This window comes from Trematomus bernacchii, unplaced genomic scaffold (genome assembly GCF_902827165.1).
Source record: "Trematomus bernacchii unplaced genomic scaffold, fTreBer1.1, whole genome shotgun sequence".
Taxonomy (NCBI): domain Eukaryota; kingdom Metazoa; phylum Chordata; class Actinopteri; order Perciformes; family Nototheniidae; genus Trematomus; species Trematomus bernacchii.
Window position 1 is genome coordinate 10,550,966 of NW_022987689.1, and position 12,504 is coordinate 10,563,469.

At 40.1% G+C, this 12,504-nt stretch overlaps 1 protein-coding gene across 1 annotated transcript; it reads left to right on the plus strand.

Moving 5' to 3' along the window:
* Positions 1-5,140: 5,140 nt before the first annotated feature.
* ankrd33bb (ankyrin repeat domain 33Bb) lies at positions 5,141-11,949 on the plus strand. Its single transcript, XM_034137605.1, has 5 exons — positions 5,141-5,521; positions 8,443-8,572; positions 10,790-10,930; positions 11,050-11,213; positions 11,305-11,949. The coding sequence occupies exons 1-5, from the start codon at positions 5,141-5,143 to the stop codon at positions 11,947-11,949; spliced, it is 1,461 nt and encodes a 486-aa protein (XP_033993496.1).
* The last annotated feature ends 555 nt before the right edge of the window (positions 11,950-12,504 follow it).

Consider the following 12,504-nt stretch of genomic DNA (forward strand, 5'->3'; position numbering starts at 1 on the left):
GGCGGAATAATAATAATTTTGTCCGTAGAAGAACATTTAGTGGGAATGCTGTATCAGCATTCCCACTAAATAAATTTAAAAAAGGATTCTGGGAATACCCAATATTTGTTAGCTGGAGTAATCTGCAAATAGAATTTTTTTTTAATTTAGTTTGGAATTGTTTATGACAAGTGATACTTGAATGGTCTGGGTGAAGTTCATTCCACGTTCTAACCAGTGGCGTTTTTATATGTACAAAAGTGGTGGGGCACAAAAAACTTAGATGTCTATATATAAGCTTCTGCAGTGACGTGCAGTGAGGTTCATGGCTGGTGAGGCACTGGCACTGACTCTTCAGGTTTACAAATATTATATTTTGACCTAAACCAAAATATAATATTATTTTCAAAAGCTTTTTTTGTCTGATGCTTCGATTAATTTTAAACAGAGTTCAACAAAAGGATACCCAAAAAATGTAATTTTATCATTTAAATATTGAATTGTTCTCTCTTAGTAAGATCCCATTTTCAAAAATGTGCGGTCTTACCTTGACTTGAAGATGAAGTCCATTTGCCTATCCTTCTGGACAAAAATGTCTATAACTTTTTTGTAAAAGTCCTCCTTATGTTCTTGTAGTTTCAAAAGTCTATCATAAATCTAATCGATAGATTTATGATAAAAAAATTATAAAAGTAGGGTAGACATGTGGATATTATCCGGCTGAACAAAACGTGCATTTATCTAACAGGTACGTTTCCCACAGATCTTATTTCGAGCTATTTTCTAAAATCCTATGGAGAAACCTCATTGCTTTTTTGCAGCTTACTTCCTGGTTTTAGGACGCGTCACTGCAGCTCTCTCGTCTCCTCTTCACACACCACACTTTTCGCGGCACACGTACTTACAGCCAATCAGCTCTGAATGATGTGAGATGACGTATGGTGGGGATGGCAGCTCTGTGCCCCTATGGTCTTTTTTTTTTTGCCACACACATTACATTGAAAAATACTCTGAGCATGCGCAGTGTAGTTTTTACAGTCACCGTTCACTTTGACAGTGAGAGGGTGGGGCATTATCAGGTTTTGTCCCACATGGCTCACGGTTCAAGGTTCAAGGTTCAAGGTTCTTTATTGTCAATCTGACATAGCTACAGAGTAATTATGTAGTTGAAAATCTTATGTCACAGGCTTCTCCAACAATGTAACATAATAACAATAAGAGCAAGAGCAATACAAAAAGAAAAATAGTTATAAAATAAAGTGATGATGTGGAATAGTGCAGTACAAGTCTATATACAAGCTATTGGAATGATATATATATATATTAGGTATTAGATACATAATACTGAGTAGCAGATGAATGTTTTGAAGTTGTTTTCAAAACGGCACTGTAGACACTAATTAGAAGAACACAGACTAAAACAGCAATGTACAGACGAATCAGATGATTAAACATGACCTTAAAATATATTTTATATTTTTTTTAATTTTTTTTTTTGCATCTCTTTGCATTTTTTGTAATCATTATGTGTAATACTTTCTGCTGACACTAGGTGGGGCTGTGCCCCACCTGCCCCTAATGACCAGTCGCCACTGGTTCTAACTCAGATCATGGATCAGCTGTGTGATTTGATGGTTGTTCTACAGGGTTTGCTACACAACCAGTTAGGATGCCTAGTTGGGTATTTCCTGACTGTGGTTTGGAACTGCTTTTGAATGTTATTAGGCATTTTGTTGTGGAAAATGTTGTGCATAATCAGTACTGTTTTAAGCTTTACTATGTCAACACATTTTAATCGATTGAGTTTTTTAAATATGGGAGTTGTGTGTTCATATTTACCAACACCACAGACTATTCGTAATACTTTACGTGACCTGAAAATAAAGTCACTTCAACAGCAGATTCAAAAGACAAACTAAGGACAACTTTCTTGAAAACAGGAAATGGCACTGGTATAATGAGATATAGTGGCAAAAAACAAAAATGTGTTTGTGGGGCAAATCCATTAACACCATTGAAACTGCTCACACAGAGTCACTACAACACACTGCACACACACCAACAACACAGTTGCAAAGAGCTGCCGCAGCTTTCCTCCGCCCTTTATTGAGGCACTAACGAGGGATTGGTAGCACCTGGGAGAGGCACTCAGGAGAGAGAGAGAAAGACCTCACTTAACATACAGTATAAGTATTCGGCCCAGGTTTACTGAATCAGTCTTTTCAAAATATGTGGGAATTGCTAGCTCAAGTGTAAATATAGTGTCTATCTTTTAGTTTTCTTGTAAATGTTTCATGGATTGTCAATTGTGTGTGCGTCAATTTGTCTCTATCACACAGGTTACACCCACCCGTTACTTCACAAGTTTGACTTCTGAGCAAGGAATTACATGCATCTTCTGCCTCCATGGGACTAATAGAGCAATCGCGTTTCCCTTAATTTGTAAAAGGTGGTCCGATTTAGAGTAAAATAGACGAAAAGAAGGGTATGCTTTAGGGCGGGCTAGTTTGTTTGTGTACTTTGCTCCATGCTCTTGTGTCAGTTATAGTTGCAAAAAACAAGATGGTGATGGCCAAAAGCCCAAACAATGACTACGTCGACTTCTTATACAGTCAATGCATTTAATCTAGCATAGAAAACTGACCAATTACATATATATTTATAAGACAAAAGGTATTAGACTATCATGTCACAGAACACAGGCCATTTATTTATCACAAATACAGATTTTAAATCTGTGTGGGAATCAAACATCAGCAGTTTAAAACAGCCCAGTTCCGATTAAGGATAACATTGTGATACTAGAAAGCGTGATACTAGAAAGCGCAGCTCTAGGAACAGGATGTTGGGTTATTTCTGCTAAATCCAATTACTCTCCTGCTAACAGTCTTAACAGTTGAGAAAGTAAAGTTCAGATTAGGAGTGTTGGCAGCATTTTTACTGTGAAGCTAAATCAGATTTTTCAAACCCGTACATCATTTTTCACAAACACATTGGGGTCAATCTCTTTATGACGATCTAATCATGGAGTAAGTGCCTTTGATTGTCCCTTCTTAAGGTGCTCTGAAGAGATTAGTGCTGTGTCGTGACGAGATTCTCCAATGTAACACCAGTCATTAAACAACGAGTGCAGACCTTGGTCAAAGAGAACTTTAAATCATTAATTAACCTCCTTAAAAGTTAAATTGAAGGGTAGAACGGTACAATGTGTTTCAGGAAAGGAAGGATTTGACCACGAGAGATTAGTGTTTGTGTACCTGATCTTGGCTCAGTGTGAACTCAGACACTGAGACTGTGGCCTCGTGGCAAACCCTACTTGCATAAGGCAGTTGTCACGAAACAGTCTGACAGTCTGAGTTCTTGACCATGGGAAATAGATTTATTTCCGAGCACCCCTTTATTGGGATCCTCAACTACCATACATAATTATATTTTCGGCTTTTTTCTACAGCCCCTAAGCAGCCACAAAATCCGTTATTGCATGTTTACTTGTTTTGAATAGAATTGGGATTTTTTTTGAATGACCTGATAGTCATGATGTGTATACATTGGAAACTTGAATGATGACCATATTCTATGAATCGGTGGTAACCTTTTGAAAGTGGGGAATTCAAACCACATACATTTAGATGGTTCTCCAAAATATTAAATGGTTCAATGCAGATATTAGATAAGATAAGATTTCACAATTGATTATTTACTTGTCAATTAAAGTCAAATAAGTAATGCTTGACTCCATATACATGCAGCATTCTTGCTTTCTTTTTAATTTACTTTATTTCATTCTATTATGTTATGCATTTTATTTTTACTGTAGTCAAAACATTTTTTTCCCAAAAATGTAAGTCCTAAAAAGGTATGTCTTAGGGTTCAGGGTGATCCCAGTCCACTGTAAATAAATGGTCACATGGTCGTTAAATCCAATTTAAGCTGGCGGTCTTAAGTGCAACAGAAGAAGAAACAAGATAGGGGGATGGGTAGGGCTTGCCTGACCCCTTGTACTGATGATGATAATTCTCTAATGAGGATATTTAGTTCAGAACGAACCATATGAACGTTGCTGTAAACATTAGCATGAATGTTCAGGGATTTGTTGCATTAACTTTGCATATTCTTAGTTGTTTTAACACTTTGGTTCACTTCCCTACTTCCTCAGATTGTTCCCTGTGTAAAACAGATAGTAAGAAAGAGGATTTACAAAATTAAAAAAACATTCCCTCTGTGCATGTACCGTCTATGTTCCACTTTATTGTATTTCTACAGAAAACATTGAAACTGTCTTGTCAAAGGGAGGGGAACACAAGAGATCAGCTAGAGCTGGAGAGAGAGAGCGACTAAAAGGATTATCATGCATCAGTTCAAGAGAATATCTCTGTCATCCCATTGCCAGCCGTCGTCTAAGAAGGCTCAATGTTTCTCCACAGGGTAACACGATGAATTGCTCTTAGTTGTGACTGTTTCCAACCAAGACACCTGCTCTTTTTTACTTACCAGTGGACTACTTGAATTTAAACTTCTCAACAAGACTGCAAGAATACAGGCTGCCTGTCTGGGTACTGAAGCCATGATTAAAAGCTTTGACGTACAAGGCTTTGGGTTCAATGCAAAGTGTCACATGGAAATGGACAGTGACTTTTCAACATCTTGTAACTTGTCGAAATTGTCATTTGGAAATACCGATCTTCATTGGAAATGAGTGACTACCTCAGATCAAGCATATGAACAAACCTTCGTTGATATGAATCGGAGTTTCATTCATTCATCTCTTGTGGAGTTCTAGATCTTCTTTAACTGGATGGTATCCTGAGGAGATTTATCCGAAAATGTTGGAAGATTAGCATGAGTGATGATCTTATGCCTCCCCTGTGATCTCCAGTGAACCCCTGTCTCTTGGAAAACCTGACTGAGATGGAAACAGTTGGAGGTCAATAGCCTGGCAGCAATTAATATTCTATCGGGTATGTTAAGACAACTACTTCATCAGGCCAATGGACATGAACTCTAGGTCGTCAGCCCTAGAATTTAAAGTGTGTTGGGGCCGGGTAGGTTTTAAATGGTGTTAATAACAGAGGAACTTAGTGAAGTTTCAAAGATTCGGGAGAATGGAGTTTCCGAAGGCATCAGACTTGGTGAGATTCCGTTCAGAACTGATAAAGGGGCTATGGATATACCTTCAATGTCCATCACCACTATTGACCAAATTGGGGAAGAGAGTGATGTGTCAGTAGAGGAATGTAACGAGGACCCTGAAGCGGATTATACGCGAAACTATTGGGAAGATGAGGATGAGGTCTACCAGGTGTTTGAGGAGTTGGACTTTGATTCCCTCCCGGATCACTCGGACACGCACAGCGTTGCCTCAGACGATTCTTTCTATCCTCCAGACAGTCCATTTCAGTCTGACCGCCCCCCGAGCCCTGACAGCCCCGAGCCTATTTCATTCTATAAGGCCTGCTGCAACAACAACTCCATCATAGTCAAGATTATGATCAGACAAGGAGTGACCGAAGAGGAAGTGAAAGAGACGGATCATAACAAAAGAGTAGGTCTTTGGATATCAATGCATTTTAATGAAAAGCTTGGTTTTTAGGCATTTCTGGCTTCTGTTGTTTCAATTATATACATCCTAACAGGCAGAAATTGGTTTCCATTCATTTTCTAATATCATAGGGGTTAAGGGGAATACTATGTAGTTCAATTTTAATAGTCTGCACAGGCACTTATAATATAATACAAACTATAATACAAGTTTCGGCAGACTATACGGCCACTAAAATAGATTACACAAATTAATCAAGATATGAATCAGCCAGATTATTTTCATACCATAATAATGGTCAAATCCTGAAGAAGGCTTTTGAGCAGTTGGTTAAGCTTCGGATGACAGATTGGTAGTTTAAAGTACAGAAAGCAATGACATTGTAGAGAAGCGGCTTGCCGTGAGGGCTCAGGTTCTAAAGGGCTTGCTAAGACATTGACCTGAGCTACTGCATGCTTACAGAGCTGGAGAGAAGGATTGCCCTGGAGAACTGTCACAGAATTGTCTTTCAGAAAACCTTGACGTTTGTCAACACAGCATTATGCTGACATAGACATGATTAACAAGGTGAGATAAATGCTATTGGCATATTGAGCTAAACGCTAACTTCATCATGATCAAGCTTGTTGTGGGTATGAAGACCTTAATCAGCATTGCCCTTTTACCTAATTTTACCAACCAACTGTCCTGTTGTCAATGTTGGGAAACTTTCAATTGATTCAGATCCCTGTTGAGTCAATCCACTCACTGTTTGTAGTGTGATTCAACAAAAGACCTTAACACAAGAGGATCTGTAGATAACCGTAAAACCGTGTGATATCTTTAATATTTGTTATGCTATATTAGAACCAGGCTGACTACGCTAACCTTCTACTTTGTATCAGTCTTGGGGTTCACCTACAAACACAGTCAGGTATTCCGACTTGAAATTATGTTCGTGTCATATCCTACACAGGTATAATATGTCAAACAACTCTATAGCTGTATTTTATGAGGTTCTTTATTAACACCCAGAAGGCATCATTTATTGTTATTTTTTTGTTTGCAATTCAGAGATGCCACAGTTATTCTCCCTTTAACCTGTTAAGCCCGAGAGACCCCGGTACCGGGGCACTGCCGCAACATCTTGCAGGAAACACTGTCTGAGGGCATGTTCATTTAATAAACTATGAATGTTTTATATCCATGTAACGGGAAGAAACTCATCTAACTGATCTTTTTTTTTTTTTTTTTAAATAAAACCCACAATGCCAACGCTGAGCCTCTGAATTAGCAACGAGCTAAATATGCTAACAGATTACTGCACCGAAATTCACTCACAAAACCATATTATTTATCTTTTCTGCACATCCATGACATCGTTTCACATCGTGAGGTGACACAGAATCGAAGGGTACCCTCATTATCACTCAATTATACGAAATCGCGACTTTATAAACAAAAACAGACATCAAAACATGTGGCGCTAGGTAGCTAAAAATGCTAACATGGTTTACCTTGTGTCGTAGTCTGGTCAAACGTGGTCTTCAATGGCATTAAAACGATAAAAACGCTGCTGAAGTTAATCCATAGGTTAATCCAATGTGTCTGTGTCCCTTTGAAATGATTTCTGATAATCCATGAGCAATAAAACTGCTTTTCCGTTTCTAGATGTCAGAGCTAGAGTGTCAGAGCTAGAGTGTAGGTTCGCTGTTTAATGCAAAACTACATGCGCGAAGCCCCCACCTTTTTGTTGTGCCATGTTAGTGAGAGGGGAGATCCCCTTAGATTCTATTGGCTCTAACGGTCATAAAGAGATGTCAATCACCAAAATCGACCAATGCCTCAACCCATTTCCACCCAAATCACCTCAGAGGTAGAGTTTTTTTTGCTAAACCTCTCTAAAAAGGTCAAATGTCACTTGTTTTGCATCAATCTTGATACAGGGTACTTATTATATGTTGTACTTTGGATTCCTAAAGCTTTTAGTCTACCTTACCATCATCCAAGGGTAGTTTTCACTATAAGTAAAAAATAATTTTTGGACGGACACTATAATTTACAGTTCTTTACTATGTTTAATCTGAATTGTCTTTAAAATAAAAAACATCTATATTGTTCTGACTCTTCTACATCCAACTCACAGGTTTATCATTACTTTGAGGAAAAAGATTATTAATTTAACCCTTTTAGAAGGGAAGATATGGTAATTTGTTCTGGGAATGTCATTTTCGAGCCTGAGACCTGAAAAACAGGCTCAGGGCTAAACAGGTTAAAAGGATAGTTTGATTTTGCACAGACAAAGCTGTTATATCCGTCCATGCTCTCTTCAAAGCCAACATACCCCTTTATAAAAGAACATTTAATTTTACCTCGCAAAAGATGGGAGATGCTGGTCTACCACTGCCTGGATCAGTTAATTCATTTTTTATTGAGATTAATGATGAAGGATTTGGCCGAAAACCAAAAAATGGCACAGACTGGTTGCTCAATACTCCGCTATCCAGTTTCTAGAAGCATGAAAATGCAACCCTTGAGCCCTTTGTTTATATGTGTTTTCTGTGAAAATGCTACTACTAACTCTGATTTTATAGCTGTTATCCTTTTAAATAAGAGCCAACCAGATAGTAGCCATTTTGGACATTTTTTGCTCAGCAAGTGACCACTCTAGTTGGAAACCCATGTTTACCCAGACATAACAGTATTTGACAGACTCACAATCTATCTTTTTAACACTGAAAAAAGCCTTCTACTTTGCTTTTAGGCAGCTCGACTGCTGTTCTTATTTATTTTAATGAAAATCACTAAAATGATTTTGTCTTGGAAACACGGCTATAAATCCATAAATAAGCTATCCCATAGCCCCAGGAAACCAATTTGAAGTTAAACAAATCATAGACAAAGAGAGAAGAAGAGACTCAAGCACTCTTTTTGTTTTGTTTCAGTCTGGTCTGATTGTTGCGTGCTACCAAGGCTACGTGGAAATTGTCATCGCCCTGTCCCAGTGCCCCTATCTGGACATTAACTGGCAGGACAACGAGGGCAACACCGCTCTCATTACTGCAGCACAAGCAGGTAAACACACCTCTTTAGAATTCTTAAAATGCCATTCACAATGTGGGAGCACCGACACAGGTTTTTTAAAATATTTTAGCCTGATTAGACCAACATATACTGTGTTGACATACACAGACTGAACTTAATCAAGAGCTTCTGCCCTGTCAAGTTAAAAAGGTAGAGTTCGACAAGAATATTGATACCACTATCATTTCTGAACGAGACTTAGAAGCTACCACCAGTAAGTGGTTAATTTTGTCACCATCAAGGAAATGATCATCCTCCCTATGTTCAGATGCGTTCTGTGATCTATTCCCCAACTACTTTTAGAGTGGTACAATTGATACTTATGAGGTCCGTTGCTTTCAGCTATAATAATCACAGTTTTTTTCTGGCAATAAAAAGTACCAAGGTAAGTAATTTCATAGTGATGCAGCCATATGTATCAGACACAGCGGCCCGGAGTCTCATCTGCTAACGATGATGAATGGCTCTTTGTGTCCTGTGATGAATAGCTGCAGACTCCTCTTCATTTTCTGCTTCATTAAAAGAAGTATCGATCTTCCTTCATGACAAAGTACTCTGCAACACCTCAGGGGAACAGGTGACCAAGACTGTGGGCCCAGGCTGCAGTGGAGTGGTCAAATACATATGAGGAGAAAAGCTTTTTTTCCCTGAAAGCCTTCAAAAACGGTAGAAAGTGTCCAGACGTGTAATGGTAATAAATCCAGGTCCTCAGATGTGAACTCCCAGTATCAAGAGGCCTGGAATTTCATCATTTTATGGGCAAGGCCACTCAGTCTTACTTGTTTTTGTAAGGGAAGATTCACAAATCCATCAAATAAAACTATTATTTTTAATACATGGATATCATTTTAAGACTTAAAGGTCCCATGTCATGCTTTTCCGGTTATTACCCGTCCCCTTGTGTGTTATGAAGGTTTTATGCATGTAAACGGTCTGCAAAGTCACAAACCCTCAAAGTACACCCTGTAGCGAGTAAAACTCTAACACAGAAAATACTTGTCTATGCTGCCCCAGAACGCCTCGTTGGAGATTTCTCTTTTTCTTCCTGGGTACAGTGACGTGCCCATACCCAAATGGACCCATTGGTCCAAATGGACCAATCCGTGGAGCCGTTACGTTACGTCCGAAGAGCCGTTACGTTAAGTCCGTGGATTGGTCCAAATTGACCAATCCGCGGACTTCCTCACACACACACACACACTCAATCTTTTCTCAGCTGCAGCTCCGCCGATTTCTCCTCCCTGAGACGGCGGGACGCCGTGAGGCTGTGAGTCGGTGTGTGAGCACACACACAAACTCCCAGCCAGGCTGCTGGTGTGTGTGTGTGTGTGTGTGTGTGTTCGGGCTGGGTTTCGCTGTGTCTCGCTGTCTCGCAGGCGGCCACTGGGCTCATAGGGAGGGGGGGGCAGGAGCTCCAACAAGCCGTTTAGGACAGAGAGTGAATACACATACTATACAGAGATGCTGTATGAGAAACCAATGCGATTTTGGAAAATTGCACAATATAAATCTATTTTAGTATACCTCGACAATGGAATTATGATCAGTAGAAATGGCCATGACATGGGACCTTTAAGACTTAAGGACAGTTTTGGGTGCATCCGCTCAACTGTGTTCTGTCAAAATACACTAGAAGCGTATTTTAAGTTAAGAGAGACACTTATGAGATGGTTCTTAAACGTGCTGTGTTGTGTCTGGTTGAATCAAAAGCATAATCTGGACCGTGTTAAAAAAGTTATATAAGGTCAAATAGTATGCCATAAAAATGTCATTAAAAAGTCATAAATAATGTCACAGTTGTCACATTTTTGTTATATTATATTGTAATATATATAGTATGTCATAGAACCATTTTTAATAGGCAATTTTCTGTAAAAACATACATTGTAGCTTCATACATGTGTATCAAAGATATTCGTGAGGGGTCTAATGAATGTGATGAATGAATATGATTAGTAGCCTTTACGCAAGTATACTGAAACATGATGGCTAGCCTACCTCTAGGTGCTCCTCCCTTACAGAAGGGAATTTAGCTGTACTGAAATGTCACACATGGACACATACAAAACCTTTTCCTGGAAAGTTGTTATAATGACTGAAAAAATAAGTGAAAAGGTAGAAATGTAGAAAATGTGGGTGATAGATCAGAAGAATATTTGCCATTGCAAAGCTGTGTAACACAAGTCTGTGTTTCTCGCCGGTCTGCAGGTTATTGGTACATCGCAAACTACCTGCTCGATTACTTTCCAGGGATGGACATGGAGAGGAGGAACTGTCACGGTTTCACAGCGCTGATGAAGGCTGCCATGCAGGGCCGGGCCGAGTGTGTCAGGGCTCTCATGCTGTCTGGTAGAGCACACACTATGATCTATTATCTTAGTCAATGGAAGGCCACACCGTTTATAGCACAGCTCTACTCCCAGATTCTCCCTTCCACTGAGCAGTTGTATATCTCCTTATGTTTCCAGGAGGCGATATTCAGGCTCGGGACAATGGCCGCCAGTTGACACCCAGGGAGTGGGCTCTCTTCACCGGTCGATATGAGACGGCCTATCTGATGCAACGGCTGATAGCAAGGCCCTGTGCTGAGCAGTTCTGTGACTCCTTCTCCCTGGAGTGGCCCATGTTGGAGGTCAATAAATCCATCATGACTACACTCATACTATGAATGCGCCTCATAATGCTTTAAACTGATGATTCCTGTAACGTTTGATCTTGTGCAGGAGCGGGCGGCCCAGTCCGAGGAGCCGAAGTCCTGCAAGAAGCGGTTGATGGACTTATTTTCGTGCTGCCATTATAGGTTTTACATTAATAATAAGGTAGACCCTGTCGATGATGGAGTTTTTGAGCACATGGTCCAGGTCACCACCAGCATCTGCTCTCCGGTCATGGCCACAGCTTGTCGCACGGTGTGTCCAGGCAGCCCCCCGTGTCTCGGGAAGCGTCGTCAGGCCGTGCAGGAGATCCTGCGGAAGCAACGGGTTTCTGAGATGAAGTGCATGGGCCCGGAACGACTGAACAACTACAAGAGATTTTTCCAGAACTCCAAGGTCCTTCTTATTCCCAAAGTGCTGGATCGGAGGGCCAGCCTGCAGCCCCTGCTGAATGACGTGGCCACGTTGGCCATGAGGCGAGCGAGCCTCCTGCCTCTGCATCTGCTGAGGAGGAACAGTGTGCGGCCAGGCATGATGGTGCCAAAAGTGAGGCTCTGCATAGCCCCGTCTTCAAGCTACTTACCCGAAATACTCAAACGGAGACGCAACAACAACCAGCTACAGATCCCCAAGTGGAACTACAAGATGAAGAGAATAGAGAGGAGGCAGGAGGAGGAGAGGCACAAACTGTTACCTCAGATAAGGAGGAGATGAGGGAAATGGGAGTACTGGTGTCTTGTTCGAAAACCCTGACAACACTTTACGCAGTTCGAGGAAAACCTGAATGAAGAAAGGATTCCGTTGATGTAAATATAACTGAAAAGGTTCAATATGGTTTTCTCGCCATTGTTGGAGTTGTTGCCTTGTTTCCTATTTAGTTCAAACTGTGTATTTGTGAGGCATTATTAACATTTGGTGCTACTGTATGTGGGAGATACAGGATTTCAGGGGAAAAAAAATCCCTAACCCTACTTAAGAGTAGTATGTGTTACTCTTGACAGTGTGTTAGGGCGATTATAGGCTAAAAAGATATTTAAAAAATACAGAGCTGGGGAAGGGGGAGTCAAGTGAACATACAACACACTTGCTTGACAAGAATCCCAACTAATTATGATTTCTTTGTAAACGTCTGAGTTTTCCTCCCCTCATCAATGGCTCTGTAGTTTTTTTGTAGCTATTATGTCCCTAATACGTAGTTGTGGTAGATGCTGCTACAGTAGGATGCTAACTAGCTGATATATCTGAAGATGGGATTCAGTTTGCTTTAAA

Excerpts from the sequence above, each read along its gene's own strand:
- ankrd33bb (XM_034137605.1), top strand. The coding sequence starts at position 5,141 with ATGGATATACCTTCAATGTCCATCACCACTATTGACCAAATTGGGGAA. Across the intron at positions 5,522-8,442 it reads AGACGGATCATAACAAAAGA|TCTGGTCTGATTGTTGCGTG; the intron begins GTAGGTCTTTGG and ends GTTTTGTTTCAG. Across the intron at positions 8,573-10,789 it reads CATTACTGCAGCACAAGCAG|GTTATTGGTACATCGCAAAC; the intron begins GTAAACACACCT and ends GCCGGTCTGCAG.